Here is a 23,906-nt window from a genome sequence, read left to right as displayed (position 1 = left end):
ATGGGGGTAAAATGACATCCTGACAACATGACCTTTCAAATGACATATGATTTACAGGGCCTGAATCGCTTTTGTGGCATTGGCGGGGCATCTTGTGCCCGCTGCACCATTCGCCATAGACACGGCTGGAGGGCACACCTAATATTCAAACAGATGACATAAGAAAACTAAATCTTGTGCACCTTAACATGGGGGTAAAATGACATCCTGACAACATGACCTTTCAAATGACATATGATTTACAGGGCCTGAATCGCTTTTGTGGCATTGGCGGGGCATCTTGTGCCCGCTGCACCATTCGCCATAGACACGGCTGGAGGGCACACCTAATATTCAAACAGATGACATAAGAAAACTAAATCTTGTGCACCCTCAACATGGGGGTAAAATGACATCCTGACAACATGACCTTTCAAATGACATATGATTTACAGGGCCTGAATCGCTTTTGTGGCATTGGCGGGGCATCTTGTGCCCGCTGCACCATTCGCCATAGACACGGCTGGAGGGCACACCTAATATTCAAACAGATGACATAAGAAAACTAAATCTTGTGCACCTTAACATGGGGGTAAAATGACATCCTGACAACATGACCTTTCAAATGACATATGATTTACAGGGCCTGAATCGCTTTTGTGGCATTGGCGGGGCATCTTGTGCCCGCTGCACCATTCGCCATAGACACGGCTGGAGGGCACACCTAATATTCAAACAGATGACATAAGAAAACTAAATCTTGTGCACCTTAACATGGGGGTAAAATGACATCCTGACAACATGACCTTTCAAATGACATATGATTTACAGGGCCTGAATCGCTTTTGTGGCATTGGCGGGGCATCTTGTCCCCGCTGCACCATTCGCCATAGACACGGCTGGAGGGCACACCTAATATTCAAACAGATGAAATAAGAAAACTAAATCTTGTGCACCTTAACATGGGGGTAAAATGACATCCTGACAAAATGACCTTTCAAATGACATATGATTTACAGGGCCTGAATCGCTTTTGTGGCATTGGCGGGGCATCTTGTGCCCGCTGCACCATTCGCCATAGACACGGCTGGAGGGCACACCTAATATTCAAACAGATGACATAAGAAAACTAAATCTTGTGCACCCTCAACATGGGGGTAAAATGACATCCTGACAACATGACCTTTCAAATGACATATGATTTACAGGGCCTGAATCGCTTTTGTGGCATTGGCGGGGCATCTTGTGCCCGCTGCACCATTCGCCATAGACACGGCTGGAGGGCACACCTAATATTCAAACAGATGACATAAGAAAACTAAATCTTGTGCACCCTCAGCATGGGGGTAAAATGACATCCTGACAACATGACCTTTCAAATGACATATGATTTACAGGGCCTGAATCGCTTTTGTGGCATTGGCGGGGCATCTTGTGCCCGCTGCACCATTCGCCATAGACACGGCTGGAGGGCACACCTAATATTCAAACAGATGACATAAGAAAACTAAATCTTGTGCACCTTAACATGGGGGTAAAATGACATCCTGACAACATGACCTTTCAAATGACATTTGATTTACAAACATCCAAAGATGAGGTTTGTTGTAAAGCCGAGATTAATGGAATAAACACAGGTTTGTATTGAGGTAGGTGTTATTGTGGAGACTCTTGTTTTCTGGTAAGGAATCTGTAGAAGCCGCTGTGGTGCATCTAATTAAAATGCCTGAGAATGATGTTGACTCCAGTTTGATATGTATTAATAAATTGAATTGAATGGAATGGATAGGGTGTGTTTGTGTGTGTCTGTATGTGTGTTTAGGTCATGTATATGTATGTGTTTGTGTGTGGGTGTGTGGTTCTGCAAAGAAACAGAATACAAACTACTTAGCAATAATACTATATGAATCTCTCAATATACAGCTAGTCACAACCTAACATTCACAATAGCATTAATCAACAAGTTTGTCATCTAACTAAATTCACACTACTACCTACATTAATCACTTATTATTACACTTATAATTACATTATATCTGCTAAACAGCACAAGTTACACTAAACATATCCCTAAATCGCTAAAGAAGATTATATACATTTATAATTTAACCGCGACCGGCATTAATTAAATATACACCCGCGATCGTACAACGGATTTAAATATCAATGCTCGGTTATCTAAACACATACTGTAAGCAGAATAAACTAAGCATAATAAAGGAACATTATTAATACTTACAAGTATCTGAACGCACACGATTTAAATGATAATATTTAAACGGTAAACGTATGCAAACCAACTGCCTTCACACCAACTCTCCATCCACTGTTCTCCTCTTCCCGCGACTGGGTACCTTAAGTGCAAACAACTCTGATTGGGTGCACGAGTGGAGCCATGAGTATGCACGCACTACAGGAATGACCCAACAACAGCGAGTGCCAAATATCAACAAATAAAACGGTGCACAAGCCGTCACTTCGTTGCCAATGGCTCCCTATGCTGTAAATGACTGAGACACGCTTGCAACTTGTGTCCATTTTACTATCAATTTTTGCTGTTTCGCTGTCCTAAAATATTGAAGACAGACGTTAAAATGATTCTAGCAAGACATACCTACAGCCAAAAGTGTGATTTCTGTCAACAAATCGAGTTTCAGGAGAGCGTTTAATTGTACTTTTATTTTGACGGTATATTCTGCCGTTTCGGACTGACCGGACGTCTTATTGCCGCTACAGAAATCCTTAAATCCGCTAGTTTCACGGAACTGACGCCGATACACCCAACTAGAATTTTGCAGCCAGCGGTATCGGGACATTTTCACTCAAAGAACTCAGGAGAGGTGGGAGCAGCAGTGCTCTATACGCTAAGTCCAACTGACAGGGGAGAGTCTTGGGTTAAAAGGGCATCGGAACGCCTGATTAGTTTTGCTGTTATTTTTTTTTTTACAGATTTTTGTTTGAGTGTAGCAAACGAAATTCCGTTGATGTCTTTTTGCCCGCTAGTCAACCTACCACGCTGGCAATTTAACTTAGCGAGCTAACGTTACACAGACGGGGCAACAGACGAACGTTAGCTAGTACCCCTTATTTTGATCGAAACGAACAGTTGCTTAACAGCTTAGTGTAACGTTCCAAACAGACGAATTCAGATAGCTGAAGCTATAGCAGTTTACCAGAGAAGAACGCCTAGGCAGTCAATTATTAAGCACCATGTTTAGCTGGTCAAATAAGGACGGGAAGAAAAAAGACCCCGAACTATTTCAAACAGTCTCAGATGGGCTTAAACGACTTTACAAAACCAAACTCTTTCCCCTAGAAGACGCCTATCGCTTCCACGACTTCCACTCACCGGCTTTAGAAGATGCTGATTTTGACAACAAGCCTATGGTGCTATTGGTCGGCCAATACTCCACAGGCAAAACTACATTCATTAGGCATCTTATGGAGCAAGATTTTCCTGGTATGAGGATAGGCCCCGAACCTACCACCGATTCTTTCATTGCGGTTATGCATGGAGACCAAGAGGGACTGGTGCCAGGCAATGCACTGGTTGTTGATCCCAAAAAACCCTTCCGAAAACTTAACGCTTTTGGAAACGCGTTTTTGAACAGGTGAGTCTTTTTTTCTTTAAGGTAGCATTTTCTGCAATCTCTCTGTGTAGTGGCTATCTGGTCAAATGTTCCACGCTAGCTACAGCATAGTGTATCACAATGTTTTGTTACCCTAGGTGTCCATTGCTTTAGAGCTGTGGACACCCACAGGCTAGCGGGCTAGCTCGCTAGCTGTATTCGCTGACAAAGCGGTACTATGGCCAAGTGCTAGCAAATCAAGCAACATTCATTCATTTAATTAAATTGGGTTATATCTTGCATGTACAAAGTATTCCCACTGATGTGTATCCATATTTCGAAGGCAGAGTAACGCTATTTTCAATGAATGAAAGAAAGAGGTGGGGTTGACGCCCAACAGAGGCGTCCCCGCTTCTCTGGGTGTCACGGTGACATTGAGTTTCATCTCTCTATAGTTAGGAAGGTTTGCCATGTGGTGTATCATTGTCAGACAATACTTCTCTGGCCTTCTTTCTGTACGTAGCTTTACATTTTTTTTTGCCATCTGTATTGGTTCACAAAGAGATATGTTTTAAAGAGTTTTGGAAGGTACTTTTCATATACTAAGTGATGTGGGGAAATCAGACCTTAACTGTTGGAGGGATTAATACTTATGTTCTTTAAATTGATATAAATGGTTAATCTGCTCTATAGAAACTATGAACACTGGCGTTGCAACCTTGAAGCTGTGACGAAATCATCTAGTCACGTCTCTGGGAATCTCCTGTGCTCTGTAATCAGCACCAAAAGTTCAACATGGGCCGACTGTCAACCTTTCTGGGAAAATCCAAAGAGATGGACATCCCCACATGCCTAGAACCTCTCTTTGCATTGAGGATGGGCTCTTAAAGCTGCGTCCACAAGTAAAACAGTAAGGAATACGAAGGGATTGACAGGAGAATTAAAACAATTAAGTTAGCAGTAAGGCGGATGACAAGTTAAATATTCATGCTAGTGTAATGCAGTGCCTCCCTCTGGCAAAGCCTCTGTCCTGCTTCTCTCAGGGCTAGCTTGATGGCCTTAATATATTATCATGATCTCTGAAGCAGTTGTAGTGCTTCAGCTCTTCTTTCTTTCACTTTTACTTTTGACTGCCAGTGTTCACCTAACACATCTGCATTTTTTTTTATTAGCTTTGGTCTGTGGCAGTGTCATTTTTAAACACTGTTGATTTTTCTTTTCTTCTCTCACAAATCAGCATTTGTGGCGCATGGGATTCCCTGGATTTCCTGTCTATAAGCTGTCAATCTCTCTCAGCAATGTGACCCAAGCTGACTCTGCACAGCTTTGTTCAGCTGCTATCATCAAAGGAAGGAGAGCCTTTGTGTCAGTCCTTATGGAAGAACCGCCTTATTGTCAGCAGTCTCTGTTCAGTGCCCTGTTTTGGTTTTCAGAATAGAGTTAGGGTTCCCTCTGGACCAATTGTGAGGACCTTAGAAGCTTCCTAAAAGGTTTAAAGGGCAGATTTAAGAGTCAGGATAACCAGAATTAGCCTGGCCATTACCAGCCTGTGACTCCATTTCATTCCGTCTTTCAGTCTGGGCCAACCCAATGCATTTTGGTTTCCGAGATCGGCGGGTGCTTATCTTGAGGTTTAAAATCATTGGAGTTCCCTTAACCAATCAGCAACGTTTAGTAAGCATTCGGTAGATTAAACTCTTCCCAAAGCCAGTTGGGAGAAGAGCTACGACGTCCTTTCCAATCATAAAACTTACAAGAAAATACTCTTGTTCTCCTTTTAATTTTCTGATGTTCTCGAGAATTGAGACAACTTTTCCGATAGCTTTTCGTGTCTTTTCCTCCAAGGCGAGTTTTGCGTCACAGCTCTGAACTGTTCGCTGATTGGTCCTGCAAAATTTTGAGTTCTGGAGACGATTGTCAATGGGGTTGGGCCAGACTGAGTATGAGCTTGAAATCAATTCAGGCGGAAATACGTAGGCTGGTGTCACCAGGCTAAACCAGAATCACAGCTGACCTGATTGGGTCTTTTAGCGAGACTGAAATAAGATCTATTACGAACTGCTTGTGACTATGTGTATACACATTTCACAGCCTCATGCATGCATGACACTCAAATCCTCCCAACTGCTAGTGCCATGTGACCAAGAGCATTCTTTGCCATTGTCTTAACAGTCATAAGCCTCTGAGTCACTCATTATCTCTGTATATATGCAGGTAGTGGCTCCGGATCTAGCTGGAGCGTATAGCCTGTTCGACCTCTGTTCTGCATTGCACAGGCCCTTACAAGCACAGATGAAATCTGTGACTGGATATCATATTCCAAGACCAGACACAATCATACACACTTCAGTGTTGCTCCAACAAAATCGTGTTAGGACTTGCCAGGAAAGAGGCGGGACATATAGCAAACTATGGTATGTAGGTGAGGTTGCTATCGCAGAAGGCTCTGTTTGGGGCAATATGTAGATTTGTGTGAAAGTCTGGAGAAGCTTGTACAGTGCGGAGACCAGATTCATGTGAATCAGCTTAATGCTGCCAGGTCCCACCCCTATCACACCTTTGTCCTTAAAGCATAGTACAGGACACAGGGGCACCATGCCGCACACCCTTCTTTTGAAAAAGTATCCCATTGTCATTTTCTGAGATTCTGATCTGCTTTTCTGTTTTTGAAAAACTTCAAATTGACCCCCTGGTTTCCTGGTCTGAGACCTGGGTTTTTGTGGTTGAATGATTAGGGAAGAGAAGAAAAGTCAGTCGTTTTGTATTCGCTGTGTGCTACAACTCCTATAAACCAGGGAACTGACTCAGCGCTTTCACATAATTGTAGTCAAATGGCCTCTTTCTCTCTCTCTCTCGCTCTCTCTCTAAAAAGTGTTGTCTGCATGCATTTTCTTGTAGGGCTTTTTTGACCTGAGTATTTCCTTTGATTCTGCTGTGGCAGAATGAAGCCCTCCTTGTTACGTACTGGTGCTGCTGGGACTGCCTGTTCTTGAGACTAGCCCAGTCAGGTAATGATCAGGTGATCTGAAGGTGACTGAAATTATGTCTCAAGGGTAGTTGCCCTCAGTCCCCCCTCCCATTCCTCCTTTCTGTCTGGCACACACACACTTTCACATTGACATACTTACCTCACCTTCCTCCTACATGTTAATTAACATAGGGCTTGCAACTGTAAATACTCCTCCTAGAGAGGTACTCCAGGCACCGTGAGTGTGTTTGACAGGCTGGGCTGTTTTGGGGGCTCCCCTGGGGTTGCCCCGTGCCTCTCTGAGCCGTCTCTGTGTTTTGAAGCTCTGTTCAGCTCCTTGGCAACAGGCACACATGGAGAAGAGACCAGCGTTGGCTGGCAAGCGCAGCCAAGAACGTGAAGAATGCACGAGGCCGGGGAAATGTGGAAAAAGTGAGTGAGAGAGGGTTGAGGAGGCTGGGGGCAGGATTGGGGATGGGGCCGGAGAGTGCGATGGTTTGAGAGAGAGGAAGAGAGAGAGAGGGGGGAACTAACTGACAGGAAAACTTGTAAGATGAGAGTGATTGAAGGGTGAAGAGTGCAACCGAATGGGTGAGGGGTGTCTGTTTTTTGCATGACTTCAATCTGCAAGCATGCTGTGAAAAAGGGAAAAAGATTAGTGTGAGGGGTTGGAATGGAGGGCACGATTACGGGTGTGTGAGTTATGTACGCACAGGCACAGATAAGCAGAACACATGGCTTCATGGAAAAGGTGAGAAAAGGGTTAAGAGTGAGAATGTTTGCCCAAAGAAGAAGCTCAGCCTAACCTTGTGCAGCCTTGCAGCTAAGTGCACCTTAGGAAAGAGGAAGATGGCTTTGCATTGTGGCCCCAGCCATAGTTTAGCCGAGTGTGCTGCACACTCACTATTCTAGATGGCACAATCACTTACTGTTTTACTTATTGTCTCACCACACTCAGAATGTGAAAGACATGATTGCAGCGAAAAAAACACTCCACTCTCCCCACTTCAATGCTGCTTGCACTCGGCCAAAGGGCAGCATATGGTTTTCTGACTTATATTGGAAGGTCTCCAAAAACAATAATGTTGCTATTTAAGGCTTGCTGGAGCGCTAAGGGGAACCTTTCTGCTTATTGTCCTGTAGTCTTGCTGCGCCCTCAAGCAGCGTGGAGAGCCAGGTCTGTGACATGGAAGGCCATAAGCAAACCGCCTTAGCCCGCAGTTGTCAAAGAAATCTCAGTTTTTGACACTTGTGTGCTCATGGTTATTATGATGAAGAAAACGTTTGATTCCCATTGCGGTTGTTGTTTACAGATGGTTTTTGCTGTTGTCTTGACAGAGTTATGTTTGTTTGTTTGTGTGTGTGTGTGTGTGTGTGTGTGTGTGTGTGTGTGGGTCGGCAGGTTTGTGTGTGCCCAGATGCCCAACCCTGTGCTGGAGAGCATCAGCATAATTGACACCCCAGGAATCCTGTCAGGAGAGAAGCAGAGGATCAGTAGAGGTGAGTGATTGGAGCCCTTTCTTTTTCTTTATCCCCATCCCCCTACCTCTCTCTACCCTCTCCACTCTCTCCCTGTCCCTTTCACCTGTTTACTTTCACTTCCTCTTTTCTTGATCTTTTTAGTCTCAACTTTCACCACTCTTTCATTTTTATGTCTGCTTTCTGTCTTGACTGGTTTGTCTGGTTTGTGCTTGGCTTCATCAGCTCCCTAGCTGTCCATATTTGGGTCAGTGCCGTTTTTGAGTTTCCAAACAGTAAAAAAAAAAATGTATAGTTATAAGTCAGGTTTAGCTTTTCCTGTGTGAATCCACATGTGTATTTTTTATTTCTGTTAGTGCCCCTCGCAAAAGACGACAATATATGACATTTTAATGCATTTACCTGTATACACCCCTTAAAAATGTCATGCGGTAAAACTAATTTATTTTCAGTATAATATTAAAATTAATGTTAATGGCTCTGTTACAAACAATCAAAATGTAATTATTGATCTACACAGATGCTATACCCAGTTGCAGAATGTCAACACTAGAATTTTAAATATTTGATATTTTGTCTTTAAAGACAGCAGCATGTCATCTGTCAACATTTGTTACATCTTTTTTCAATTAGAGAGGCAAAAGTGCTTTAAAGTCAGGAATACCTTTAGATTTTATTAGCTCTTCTTCATTGTGTTCATTCACAATTTCACTTAATAGAATATTTTGTATATTTATTTCAAAATTAAGCGTTTTACCGCATGACATATTTTGTTTTACCGCATGACATAGACTCATGCGTTATGGTCTAATGCAGTTGTGCTAACAAGTTGAAGTTGGCTACTTCTGAAAAATGCCAAAGATAGTCAGGGCTGTTAAAGTGAACCTTTTAATGACATTAAAAACCTTTTTTGCAGCAGTCTTGTAACATTTGAATACATTTTTGGCTTGTGTTCTTATGTGAAATATGAACTGATAAATCAGATTTAAGGATTTATTTCCATCACTTAAAACAACTTAAAAAGCACAATAATAGTAAACAGTTTATCTGGTAAATCTGATTTAAAATGTTAATTTTCATCACTACAGTCAGATTAAAAAGAACAATGACATTCTTATTTGGTAAAAATGATTTACAATTTGATTTCCAACACAACAGTCAGCTAAAAATGTTTCAGCATATTATCAAAACCTTATGAACAGGTCTAAAACTCAGAATTCATTTTCTCATAGAAAAACACACTTCACTCCAATCTGCCCTCTCATTGTAATCTATCACTTGAACAATGATTAAAAACAACAACATCTTCTGAAATGGTAATCTGGTACCCCCCAATCAATCACCGCCCTGCTGCCAAGCCGTCACCCTCCCACCATGGCTGATCATCGTTATAACCACTCTTTCCAGCTTGCTTTATCTGTCGATACCTGCAAGAATAATAACAAAATGATTAATCTGATATGTGAATAAAATATAGTCATTAATAGTTCAGTTATTCATATCTTTATTGTCTGTAAGTCATTGAAGACACTTTATCTTTATACTAGTGTTGATGATAAAGACTACAATTCAGGTTTAAAGAGAATGCAGTCTGTACTGATATAACTGACTGACATCATATACTACCATCATATACTTTCACAGTTACTCTCTAGCAGCAGGATCTGCCCTGATCTTTGCACGGAAACGTGCACCCCTCTCTTTACTGGAAAGAGGCATCTGTAAAAATGTGAAATAATGTTTAAAATATACAAAAATGTATTAAATATGTTAAAAGTAATTAAGAACAATTGTACAAGCTTCACAAAGTATTAAAATATTTAGGAAAGAAAAAGATAATTCAGTTTAAAATATTCTCTGTCATGTGGTAAAACAGTATGTCATATGGAAAAACGTTTGTCCACATGACATTTTCATGACATTTTTTGTTTGTCCGCATGACGGATTGAATCATTTTCATTCCTAACAGGCAATTGCATGGCTACCTATTCACCACACTTTACTTGACCTTGACCTATAAACTTTAAATTTCATGTGTAAATCAAAATGTTTTACATTTTTAACGTTATCAACACTTTTTTGACGTTTGACCGCATGACGCTCAAATCTGTGACACTTTGTATGTCACCTGGAAAAGGTGATAATAACTTAAATATAGGAGCACATTTTGAACTTACCTCCAACTGTAGTTGTCCTCAGGGGTCCTCTGAGTGATGTCATCACAGGTCACATGATATGAGTCATATTTCTAAAGTACAAAATGGCTTCCAAATTTAGTTTTACCACATGACATTGAGGGAAATCTGTCTTTGCGGAACAAAGTGATTTAGATATGAATGGTATTTCTTCAAGATATATCCTATCAATATTTTGAAGGGCTATTCTGTACATATTTAAAATTATGCCAAAGACGAAAGTTGATGAATTTTAAACCTTTTTAGTCATTTTAAAAGCAGTTGTCTTTAAAAAAAAAAACTGGCTTCCGTTTTACCGCATGACATTTCACTCTTTAATGGTGTAAAAGTCTACCAATTTTGTATTTTTCACACAAATATGAATAGTGATGAGGGAGAATGATGTATGATTAATGAATATATACAATAAAAAACTTATTTTTGTACAAGTATGTGATAGAAATTTTCACTGGAAGCCAAAATCAGTATGGCACGTCATTGACCCATTTAACCTTGAGTGTGTTACACTTCCATCAGCCAGAACCACATAATAAACAGTGCACAACAGTTGCTTCATTTCACACTCTAAACAGCCACATTCAAACACTTTGGACACACCCTAAGCCACAGAGGGAACCGTAATTGAATTTGCTTCATCTTACCCCCACATTACTAGTGGAGTATTTTTAGCTGTCCTGTTTATATTATCGCATAACTATGCTCTCTGTGCTGCTATGTCTTATTCCTGTGTGTGCTTCTGTGTGTGTGTGTGTATGTAAGTGTCTGTTCTTGATTGTGTGAGATTATGTGGAAATATTAAATATGTGTAGTAGGTGTGTATCAGATACACTGACAGTCCATGAGGGTGTGTGGGTGTGTGTGTGTTTGTGAGTGTGTGTGTGTGTGTGTGTATGAATCATAGTGAGTGGAGTGTGTGTTTTTCTTTTTTGAGGTGCTCAGTGTCTCACTGAGGTGACTTCCCGTCCTGCTATCCTGTGTGTGTGTGTGTGTGTGTGTGTGTGTGTGTGTGTGTGTGTGTGTGTGTGTGTGTCTGTGAGAGAGAGTGGATGTGTGCACACGTGCCTGGCTATGGGAGAGTAGTGTGTGAGTGGCACCCTGAGATAAATGCTCCGACAAAGAGTGGGGCCACATCGGCCAGGAAACAGACGCTGCCGCTGCGTCAGTCCCCAGGGTGGGGCCAGGGACAGAGAGATACACTCACTGCACAGATCAGGAAGTGTGTGTGTGCGTTTGTGTGTGTGTGTGTGTGTAAATGCATGTTTTTGCAAGAGTAGGTGACACTTGGCAGCTTATGACAGCTTATATTTGATGTGTTTGATTTTTCAGTCCTCTATGCAAACTATGTGGTATAGGGTTTACACCCTTCCCCAAAACAAATTAGAATCATTAGCCATGTTTGGAGTATCATTTTCTTCGGTAATGTAAAATGAACTGTCTTGTATCTACAAGATATGACTCTAACATGATGTAACTAGTAACTTCCTTTAAAAGGTTAAAAAGTTTTAGGAAGAAAAAATTTGAATTGCTTAAATAGCTTGTAATATCTAAACTACATAAAGGTCAGTTATTAAGGCGGTAACAGTGGTAACAGTGTTTTGGTGCAGCATTTCCCAATAGGTAAATGTAAAAAAAATGGCAATGACTTTGATCCCAAACTTTTTTGTGGTGGCGCAGTGGATCCTTGGAAACAGACTTGGGAAACCCCGCGGCCAAGGTGCGTGCGTGTCAGGGCACGCCTAGCTGTAAAGGCTTTATTTATGAACGAGAACCCTGACCCCGGGATCTGGAGAAGGCAGTTTGTAGAGTACATACCTGACTGCTCAGTCTTATTTCTCACACTGACGCGGGACTTGCATGTTCCGCTTCTCCGCTCTGACTTTTCAATCTGAGCATTGGCCTTTACACGTTCACCCTCGCATTAAGCGGAATAAATCAAATCGGGTCCTTGTGATTCGTCTTTTTAGCCATTAGCGACTGAATTGTCAGCTCAATAAACTACCCTGTAGTGACACTGACTTGTGGTCAGTGAGAAGAAGTGACATTTCTCACCCAGAAGTCTGGTGCAATAAGGAAGCCATTCAGTAAGTCTTAAGTCTAAGAGCTTATCTCGGGGTGGGGGTTCTCCAACATTTTGTCTCCTTGTCATTGTTGAGGAATGGATGACCCGGTGACATGCTGGCCTCTGCCTCCACTGTGAAAGTCAGGGAAAGAGTGGGTGAGATCAAAGGTTGGTGACAGTGTGGTGCTAATACAGGATGGGACTGTGAACAGCATGCGTCATCGCTAAGACACGTCACCACAATCTACCTACAACTTGATTTCACAGCTAACTAATCTAATATGTTACCATAGGAGGATTGATGGCTATACCAGGCCACTTATCCTGTGATCTTAATTTCTCAATGATTGTGCCGTTGGTTTCATACCATATGGTCTGAGTGGGAATCATCCTATAGCTACAGAGGGGGAAGGAAGGATATAGGCTAGTTGTGTTTTGTTTCCTACCTTAGGTATATGTCTACACACACACACACTCTGCCTATATATAGTGTGTGTGAAGTTTGACAGGAGATGGGGGTAGGTTTCACCTCTTCTTCTGCCCAGGTTGTGAAAACATTACTCCTTTTGAAGAGTGTGGCGAACAGAAAGATGAATGGAACTGGAAACAAATGAACTCTGTAGGTTGTGAGGTCCCGTGTGTGCGTGCACCAAAGCGCCCACCCAGTCCTGTACTCACATCCTAATGACCTTCTTCCGCTTCTGAAAAGCTGTAATTGTTATAGCCTGATGTAGTTGTTAATAGAACCAGCCCTGTTATAATAATTAGCCAGGCATGGAAAATATGAACGGATCACTTTTCCCTCAGTTTTTTCTCGTAGTGTGAGAACACTCTCACGTCACCGTTTATGTCAACTATGTTATTTGCCTTTGGACTTCAATTTCTAATAGGTTTGGTGAAACACACACACACACACACACACACACACACACACAGAATCCAGAGGAAACTTAGACAAGCGTCAGAGTGAGGCCATGGTGGTCGCTAGCCCATTGTCTCTGTGTGTTGAGTGGCACCTGTCCAAATAAATGCTCTCACTTGTCCCCTCTGTGCACACATCTCCACCTTCCCAACCACATCCACTGGTCATTTTTCCTCCATTTCCCCTCACGCACACACACACGCACACACACGCACACACACACTCTCTCTTGCTTCCTCTCCTCCTATATGACATCACATGAAGAGGGCTCTCATTGATCTCCCCTCTAGCCTGTCCCAGACAGCAGGCTTGGCTTTGGTCTCTCACAATGGTGACATATAGATTATTTTCTCAGCTTGAAGAGGATATTAGGCTTCCAAATGTTTCAATTTCTTCTTATGGGATAGAATTTTACATGGAAATCCCAAAAGTAAAAGGATTATTAAACATCAATGGATACGAAATGATGGATGCCTTCAACAATTATGCTGAGTGGATTCCATACACTTAGCCGTGGTTTCACGATTGACTTTCTTTCCCCTCCAGTGCACCCAAAGGTGAACACACACTTCCTCTTTAGTGTCCTCCATTTTCTGTTGGCCCGGTCAGGAGGGTAGTTAATAATCTGCTCAAGTCTGCTGACACCCTTCTGGCCGTACTCCGTTTATAAGCCCATGGGGTGCCTTCACATCCAGTTAGTCATGAAACAGAGGCTGCTAAAGTGCCACAGCACCTCCCGCCAGAGAGACGCTCTCAGGTGGACAGGGAAAGAGAGAGGGGAGGGAGGGGTAGCGGCATCTGTTTAGACGCCTGTTGACTTGAGTCTTCTTCTTTTTCAGAGCCATTAACGTAGGTAACGTAAATAAGTTTGTGTGCAAACATTTTATTCTCTCGTCAGAGGTCATGTTTGCAATGGCCTGCCAGGCTTCTCTGGAAAGCCATTCTCTTTGTTAAAACAATACGTGAAATGTACAAACTGGTCCAACCCAAAACAAAAAACCCACTGAATTTCTTTATTTTGTTTTTTGTTTGTTTCGCAAATTATGCTGGCGGTGTTTAGATTGTCCTGATGACCTTGTTGATGACCGTGAGGAGAGTGTCGTTTTGAATTTACGCCTTCCTTTGTTTACTGTATACGCACTGAAATTGTGAAGTGCCCCGCATTTTGTTTAAGTGGCTTCACTAGTTTTGGCAAGCTGTTGTCTTCAACTTGGATCAGATGGCGCTTGGCAAAGGAACCCTTCATTTTGGCGCATAGCTGTCCCGACGTTCAAACTGCGAGCGATTGCACACATATGGATTAGCAGTGACAACAGATGCTTTATGCAACGTGGCTCGTTGAAGGAATTCATCTCATCATCATTGTCTCCATGCCAGAACAGCGCAATAATGTTGTTTTTCTTTTAGGAAGTATGTGAGCGCCGCAAGCATCCCCCAGTACGCAACACCCTTTGGCACTCACCAACACATAGCCTCTCAATGAGCAAGCATTCCAAAGAGTTCCCTAACAACCGAGTGGCTGAGCCAAATAGTGATGTCGTTCTAGGCGTAAGGTGCTATAGAGCATAGTTAGTTTTAAAAAATCCCTTTTCCTGAACGTCCGCTAAGATCCTTCCCTTCTGGAGTTTTTCCACTCCCCGGGCGCTCTGTTATTGGAAAAGACCCTGTGGTGTTGAAAGGTGACCATCCGCTAAGCACAGATTAGCTAATTATTACTGGGGTTAGCCAGTACCACTCCAAATGGCTACATTCCTTTAATGTAATATAAGTTTATAATATGTAATGTTTTTTCAGTCTATGTGAAAAGCAACATGCCTGTGAAGTATATGTAGTTGGTGCTGTGCAAACGTGTATGAAGTATGTGTATGTGTATGTGTACGTGTGCGAGAATGAGAGTGTGTCGAAAGCTTTTCCAAGCACTTATCCTGTCAAGAGCTTGAAATATAGGCTGTGCAGTTGATGCAGAACTAAAGGCAACATGATAGTAATGCGTCCTGCCACAAGATCATCAGGCCCTTAACACTAATGATACTGATGAAACAAGACAGCATAAGTTAGAAGTCAGAAAAGGAAGCTATATGCATGTTTAAGGAACTTTAAAACCCTAGTCTGATTTCACAATCAATCTCAAGTGGGAAGTGGGGAAACCCAGAAAACATCCACATTTAGGTTGAGTCTTATATTTTGAGCACTGAAGCAATGAAAACTGAAAGCCAGGTGTGATGAGGGAAAGGCCAGAAAGACATTTGAGAGGCAACACTCCAGTACTTTCCAAGTCCCTGCTTCGCATTTCACTTTCATTATGTTTTGCTTTCAGCTTGTGTGTATTTGGGAATGCATGTGTTCCCCTCTCCAGCTGCAAGTCCACGCTCTGTGTGTGTGTGTGTGTGTGTGTGTGTGTGTGTGTGTGTGTGTGTGTGTGTGTGTGTGTGTGTGTGTGTGTGTGTGTGTGTGTGTGTGTGTGTGTGTGTGTGTGTGTGTGTGTGTGTGTGTGTGTGTGTGTGTGTGTTCTCTCTTTCTCTCTGATTAACCAAATCTGACATCACTGTCTGGGAAAGCTCTGGTCTGTGTGTGTGTCTCTGGTCATGAGGCAGACGTCAGAGCAGGAAGTGGCCTGCTGATTAGTTTTGGTCCTTGTCAGCATCTCTGCTGCTGAGATCTGGTAACGCCGGGGCCAGATCTGCACCTCGATGGCAGCCGTGCCTCCAGGCCATCAGCAGTGCAGTAGTAAGGCAGGGCTCCACCCGATCACGCAGATAGCATAGCGTAACATGGAGCGTGTTTGCAGTGAAAACTGGAGGAATGGTGGCGGAGCGGAGGCTGTATGTACAGTGCATACAAACCGGCTGGCTCACACTCAGACAGCTGGGCTGCTCTATTTCCGTCCAGCACCCTGGAGGCTGGTGTCAGTTTACTACGAGCTCACAGTGTGGGACAGCAACGCACTGGGTCACTACACAGCACCCCTGAGGCCTCTCTCTCTCTCCTTCTCTGTCTCTTTATCTCTCTCTTTCTCTTTCTCTCTCTCTCTCTCTCTCTCTCTCTCTACTGGTCCCTTTCACCTGTTCTCTTTCACTTCCTCTTTTCGTTATATTTCTTTTATATCTTCATCTCATCTTTCCTCTCTCTCTCCCCCCCTCTCTCAGATGAGTATGCATTCCTTTCATCTGTGTAACAGCAGTCAGCCACACATCTGTGCATTCATGACATGTACTCGGTCCCTCATGGACACTGAGGCATCCCCTTTAAAACCTTATTATTTGGGCCTGATGAAAGGCATGCACTTAAGCTCCGAGCATTTTGTTCGGATGCCGTCATGAAAATGTAAGCTGTCCCTCCAAATAGCAATAGGCCTCATTTATTTCAGGAACGTACTTACATGGACAATCTGCTGTGGTTTATGAACGCTAGTACTGCACCAGCTGGAAATTGTTGGTGTTTTGCTTATTTGTAAGCATTTGTAAGTCTTTTCAGTTACATAGATGAACATTCCCTGACCTGACTTAAGTGTGATTAGACAGGGGTGGGCTATCCCAGAATGCCTCACAGGGAGATTTCCTTTTGGAAAATGCTGAGAGGAAGGAACCAGAGGGGAGAGGGGTGACATGTTATCGAGGAAAAACAGGAGAATACCTTCCATCTGGGCACACCCTCCCCTACAATGTGCGTGTGTGTGTGTGTGTGTGTGTGTAGGTATAAACGTGTGGATGTACATGTGTACATCTTATCAGGGCTCCCTCTCAGCTGAGCTTACACAGTTCTGCCGTTAAACATCTGGAGGTCGTTCCAGAAAAATCTCCCAGGAATACTCCCTGAGGGAACTCCCTTGTTGTTCTGGCTAAACAAAAAAAAAAACAAGAAATTAAATTAAGGAGGGGAGGACTAAATATTTTCATATATCTTATCGTCCTCACATACTCTTTCCCCATGGAGACCATGTAAACTAGATGATACAGATGGGCTCCTTGGCAGGCAGTAGTTTTTTTTCTTCTTTTTTTTTTCTTCATCAAATTACCTTGCACTTCCCGTTTGATCTCTTCCGCTGCTTTATGTGCTGAAGCCACTCCTGCGTTTGTGCTGTTTTATGGGATGAGAGATAAGAGAGTCTTCAGGTTGGACTTTGGTAAGGTTGGGACCAGTCGAGGTCACTCCTGGCAACCTGCTGACATTGGCAGAACTTTGACAGAGAACATGAAGTTCTTCCTACTCTATTTAAAGAAAGTTTGTAGATTTTAACAGTTGTGATTTTCTACATAATAAAAGAAATACTCAGCACAAAGCATAATAGTGTTTTTAAGGATTATGAGGATGGTAATATAAATCATACAGATTTGTGTATACTTTTGTAAACCTTTAGATTAATTATATATTACACTTGCTGACACCGCCCTGTTGCACAAGATGGTGGGGAATGGTTAATTATTAAAGGTAGTACTTATTACTGCAGTACTCAGTAGTAAAGTCATGGGAAATAATTGAAGCCTTCTTGTCGATCACCATGATTAATTCACAAGGATGAAGAAACAGTATGTGGAAAAGGTCCACGATGTTATCACTCAACTTCCCTCCAGGAAGAACCCAAATGACAAATGATAATTTTTTGTTAAAAACAGCTATTTGTGGAACTGGAGACGAACGCAGTGCTTTTCCCACAGCGGTAGCTATAGATCACACTCTGGCTCGTCCTCATATCAAAAGCATTTCCAAACAGACAGGCGCACACACAGGCGCACACACACACACACACACAGGCAGGCACGCGCACAGGCATGCACTCACACCCTTGATGTTCCGTTGTCCGGGTCAATCTCCCTACTCTGCCTCCTCCCTCTCCTGCTTTGGCCTTGTGACCTCCTGATAAAGACGACCTTGTCACTGAGTCAGACAGGGGAGGTGGTCAGCACAAGGAGGCAGCGTCTCCGTCCGTTCCAGCGCGGATGTTCCTGGGGTTCCTTCCTGTTTTGTGACAGTGTCAAGAACATGTGTGTGTGTGTGTGTGTGTTAGTGTGTGTGCATGCGTGAGGAGAGGAGAGGGACAGCCTGCACTCGGAAGGCTCCTGCCCGAGGGCACCTCCCTGGTTAGCTGGTGTCATAGAGACGACAGCGGGAGAATGGATGAGGTGCTTATTTGGTCCGCCGTTTCCTGCCACAGGAAAAACAGACAGTATTTTTTTTCTTCATTGTGTAATTGTTACCTGTTTGTGGCTGTTAGACACCCAGAGCGATGCAGAGTGCCTCTAGGCTTGAAGGCCGGCCTCAGGAAGTGCCTGGGTGGCATTGTCAGCAGAGCTGATGGATATTCACTTGGGGAAGCCAAACACACTCGTGACACGGCCACAGAGGAGCAAACATAAAATGAGGATGTTCTGGACACAAGGCCTTGACACTGGATAGTTACTGTAATTCATATGCATTACCAAGTACAACATGGCATGTTCAGTTGGAAATGGAGTTTGATATAGGGTGATGGGGCTTCCTCTTCCTTTATCCCTTGTACCCAGTCAGCTAAACAGTCTCCTCTCTACCTGTGCTTCTCTGTTCAATCTATCTATCCATCCATCTATCTATCTATCTATCCATCCATCTATCTATCCCATCTATCTATCTATCCAACCTCACCCCAGGTTATGACTTTGCCGCCGTGTTGGAGTGGTTTGCTGAGCGTGTGGACCGCATCATTCTCCTCTTTGACGCCCACAAGCTGGACATCTCGGATGAGTTCTCCGAGGTGATCCGCGCCCTGAAGAACCACGAGGACAAGATGCGCGTGGTGCTCAACAAGGCCGACCAGATCGGCACACAGCAGCTGATGCGTGTCTACGGCGCCCTCATGTGGTCGCTGGGCAAGATCGTCAACACGCCCGAGGTCATCCGCGTCTACATCGGCTCCTTCTGGGCAAACCCGCTGCTGGTGGCCGACAACAGGAAGCTGTTTGAGGCCGAGGAGCAGGATCTCTTCCGCGACATCCAGGGCCTGCCCAAGAACGCCGCCCTGAGGAAGCTCAACGATCTCATCAAGCGCGCTCGCCTGGCTAAGGTAGGTGTCGAGACGCTCAGGAGCTGATAAACGGCCCTTTCATCTACAGGGCAGTGCTCTGTCGTTGGCACCGTCTTGCAGTGTTTCAGGAAACCGTTTGATGGCTGAAGAATGGGAGGATGTCATAAAAGCGCAATGTTTAAAATGCAAGTTGATAGTTCCCAGGTTAAACACTTAATAATAGTAGTAATAATAATAATAATATTAAGAGTAATGTTTTATTTTGGTACTCAGCTGGAAAGATTTCATTCTCTCATATGGAGGTGGAAAGATTGAGCTAAACTTCCTTGACATGGCAACGACAGCAGCCAGGTTTATATAAGCGTCATTTGTCTCCTCCAGGTCCATGCCTACATCATAAGTGCTCTGAAGAAAGAGATGCCCAACATGTTTGGGAAGGAGAACAAGAAGAAAGAGCTCATTGCTAACTTGGGTGAAATATACATCAAGATTGAGAAAGAACACCAGATTTCGCCTGGAGACTTCCCCAAGCTGGCCAAAATGCAGGTAACGGCAACGGCAGGACAAAGTAAACCTTTCTTTCTCACTCCCATAAGCATTAGAAAACAAGTCACAGTCTCCATCCTGAAAAAAATATTCCCACTTGTTTAATGCTAGTCATTTCAACATAAACTATAAAAGCACTTTATGTACTCTTGAAAACTAACCAAGCGTGGCCACTGAGGAAGGAATTGTGGATTTAGCAGACAGAATCGATATCAATTGTGTCATTAGATTTGTTTGCAGGATGTGAATAAGACGCTAGATGAAAAAGTATAATTTGAGAAAATGATGACTCACATAATTAACTGGACGTTGTCATGCAATGACAGATTTAAGAATCCGCCCACTCCCACTGGTCATTCAATTTGAGTCCATTTGTTTTCATTTACTGAATGCAATCCATCTGACATTGCTACAGACCAGCGCCAAGCCATTAATGAGCCAAATAATGCTTGCTCCAGACACTGGCTGCTAAATCACCAACATAAGTGACAATAAAAATACCAAGCCATCTATCTTCCCCTCTCAAACAAACCATCAAGATGTGAAAAAATAAGTCAAATAGATTTGTTTGTGATGTGAATTGACATGTTTAGATGTAGATAATCTAACACTCCTTTTACTGAATCTATGCTGTATATTGACACGCCTGTGGTTGTTTCCATGTTGTAGGAGATCTTGGCAGGACAGGATTTCAGCAAGTTCCAGCCAGTGAAACCCAAGCTCATGGAGGCAGTGGAGGACATGCTGGCCAACGACATCGCTAAGCTGATGACCCTGGTACGGCAGGAGGAGGCATCCATGCCCAGCCATTCGGTCCAGGGTGGCGCCTTCGAAGGCACCATGAACGGCCCGTTCGGCCACGGCTACGGTGAGGGCGCAGGTGAGGGCATCGACGAGCTGGAGTGGGTGGTGGCGCGTGACAAGCCCACCTATGACGAGATCTTCTACACGCTGTCGCCTGTCAACGGCAAGGTGTCTGGCGCCATGGTCAAGAAGGAGATGGTCAAGTCGAAGTTGCCCAACACGGTGCTCGGAAAGATCTGGAAGCTGGCGGACGTGGACAAGGACGGCTTCTTGGACGACGAGGAGTTTGCCCTGGCCAACCACCTCATCAAAGTGAAGCTGGAGGGCCACGAGCTACCCAGCGACCTCCCAGAACACCTGGTGCCCCCCTCCAAACGGGGGATATAGACAGAGCCGAGCGGAACAGGCAGCGGCGGCGGTCTTTGAGCCAGGGTGGGGTGGGGTGGTGTGGGAGGGGTTAGATTCTGAGAGGGAGTCAGGTGTACAGGTTTGCATTCCAGAATCCTCAATGTTACAAAACATCCCAAACTACAAGCCTGTATGGGGAGTTAACACACATGTAATCTACTGGGATATGTCTTTAAAAAACAACAAAGGCATTTGTTTGGCATTTCTCTCGTAACTAAAATGTTTTGATCGTTGTGGTGCCTTGAATGCAGCCTTTGGGGTAAGTGGGGATTTCACAAGGGAAGGTTTTGAAAGGTGAAGATGGAGTTAGTAAAATACACCATATAAAATAACCATAATTAAAAAATGAAAATAACTTTTTAACTTATTCAACACCTGAATTCCAGTGCTGTGATATTATAGTATGACCCATTATCACCACTATTATTCTTAAAGCTTTGGGGCTGCAATCTAAGCCTAAACTGAAATGGTTTCATAAGTACCATTCTTTTGTCATTGAAAATACTCTGCCACAATGTATGCAAAGAGTTGTTGACCGAGAACCTGCTATGAAATGCATGTGAAAACCCCTTTAATCTTAACATGAAAAAGTCTACCATCTTCTTGATGTCAATGTAGTTTTCTTTCAGGCTATTCTCTTGGAGAAGGTTGAGCCCTTGTCACGACACTCCTCAATGTCAGACACAGCAGTGGAACAATCCCTCAACAAGGGACTTATTAAAAGGGCCCTTGTGTAGTGGGAGAAAGGAGAATTTTGTCTGTGTGTGTGTGCGTGTTTCTGTGTGCATGAATGTCTGTGTGTGTGTATGTGTGTATGTGTGTATATGTGGGTGTCTGTGTGTGCTGGTAACATCTGACTGGGTCCATGTGTAGTCTCTAACACATATGTCTAATTAAAAAAGAAATGATTTCCACCCTCAATATGATTTGTTTTTGACTAGACTAGAGTTATCAAAAGGCTGTTTAGAACTTAGTAGACACAATGTACAGTCACATGCATAACAATGTTGTTATCCCAAAATAAAGAAATGTTATTACACAGGCCTTGAAATCAGTGGTGAGATATTCAGTTATGTTATGTCAGAATTCAGCCTCTCTGAAAGTTGCAAATGCTACACTCATCACTATCTGTGTGCTGAATCAACTGTTGCACGCATTAAGTCTGCGTGATGCACATTGACATAAATATGGAACTTCCATTTTTTTTCCTGACTGTTCTTCAGTGTAGATGTTTCACAGGCCTTTCCAAAGATTTTCTTGTTTCCAAATTACAAATAAATGACTGTGTAATTTTGAAGTTAACATTCTCTGCTTGTATGTTCTCTCTTATGTTTTGTAGAACACCACTGTTTTTAAAAAGACCTGTTTTGAAGCAAAGTGCCTCCAATTGCAACAAAATGAATAGTACAGCAGCCATCCTATAAATAATGTTCATATGTATATGTTTTAGTCTATTTTGAAATAAAAATGTATCACATTAACATTCTTTTTTTGGTTCAATTAATGTGTACATTGTCTGTTATCATCTCATGTGTGAACAAGTTTAATACTCTTTGCCATATCATCAGTGCCCCCTGCTGGATTTAAGCCTACATTTTATAAATAAATAGCCTTTGTCCACAGACTGAGTGGCTGAGTACACAAAATTATATTTGATTGGTATTTTTATGGAATTCAGATTTTTTTTGTTATTTTAATGTGGTAAACCTGCATCATTCAACAGCAGTTGTAGTGTGTTGAATATTTTGTGAGGTGCTTTGGAGGAAAGCCATTTGAAAGGTTTAAACTCTACCAGGAGACCATGGATAGTCATCTTTTCCCCAAAAAGGTAGAAATAGACTTCCCAAAAGTAAACGTAAAACAAAATGTCTTGCCATGATAATAGTCTGTACAGTTGTACTACCCAACAACCTCAGGCACAAGTGTGAAATGGGCGCAGAAACTATCCGTGTATTGTTGCAACCTACTGCTATTAATATATGTTAATAAATAACCTGTGCTGGGTTTTGTATAATAAGATTATTTTGTTAACTGCAGTTTGCTTGATGGCAGCCTTTCATCCCAAGAACAAGTCATTAGCGTAATTAAGCATACACATTCAAGTATTATCATCTATCCTTATGCCTGATTAGGGATGCAGAGTAATTAGTATTCCAATTATTTGTAAACATAATTTATCTGTTTCCAGTATGTGGTTCAGTTACAGAACTGGTTAATTTCACTCAGAGTAAGTGGTAACCTCCTAAAAGAAGAGCCCTTAGGCTTTGTTTTGCTAGGAGCATGAAGCCATATGGCTGTTCTATTAGAAAGTGTACCTCTTTGAGTTGCGTACCCTGGTTTGTCAGTAAACCATGTCCCTTGAATACCACCAAGTTGTTTTATGGAGCAGCTGTTGTCTTCATAATCTCACCCAATCCAAAATCGTGTTAATTCATGGCTCATGGTATCAGGCCGTATAGTGTCTAAAGGTGTAGTTTTCCTACTTCCTCCAACTGTCTTTTCCTACACTTATGCATACCAAAACCAAGTCAATGTAGCAGCACAAAGCATCAATACGGCAGTAGAGAAACTGCTCATGTCATAAATGTTTGATTGTCCGTATCAGATGCCTTCCTGCCACTGAGTTATTCAACACAAACCTGCCACTCCACATGTAATATATGAAGTATGTGAAGGAAGTGTTTCAGACTGCAGATAAAGAGAGAAAGGTTCAGCCATGTTTGATGGATGAAGCGTGGCTGAGGAATTGCTTCCCATGGTATTTTAGTCCTGCCCTTGGTGGCGCTGTCAGTGATGTATGTGTGGTGTCACTGAAGAGCAAAACAACACAACAAATCAGACCCAACTCTTTGTCACTGTAGTGGATGGACCCATTCAACAGAAGGAAAAAATATATATCCCCAGTACTGTAACCTCTGCACCACAAATGTATTCACATTTGATACAACATTTTTATACAAAAGTGTTACATACAAAATC

General features: G+C 42.8%; 1 protein-coding gene across 1 annotated transcript; it reads left to right on the top strand.

Moving 5' to 3' along the window:
- Window positions 1–2,754: 2,754 nt before the first annotated feature.
- Window positions 2,755–22,371, top strand: ehd1b (EH-domain containing 1b). Its single transcript, XM_080839450.1, has 5 exons — window positions 2,755–3,590; window positions 7,919–8,016; window positions 18,796–19,208; window positions 19,551–19,715; window positions 20,385–22,371. Exons 1-5 carry the CDS (start codon window positions 3,190–3,192, stop codon window positions 20,904–20,906), a joined length of 1,599 nt encoding a protein of 532 aa, XP_080695576.1. The 5' UTR covers window positions 2,755–3,189; the 3' UTR covers window positions 20,907–22,371.
- Window positions 22,372–23,906: the final 1,535 nt, after the last annotated feature.

Source organism: Sprattus sprattus (genome assembly GCF_963457725.1).
Source record: "Sprattus sprattus genome assembly, chromosome: 1".
Taxonomy (NCBI): Eukaryota; Metazoa; Chordata; class Actinopteri; order Clupeiformes; family Clupeidae; genus Sprattus; species Sprattus sprattus.
Note: the sequence above shows the minus strand (reverse complement) of the source record. Positions and strands in the feature narration are given on the sequence as shown.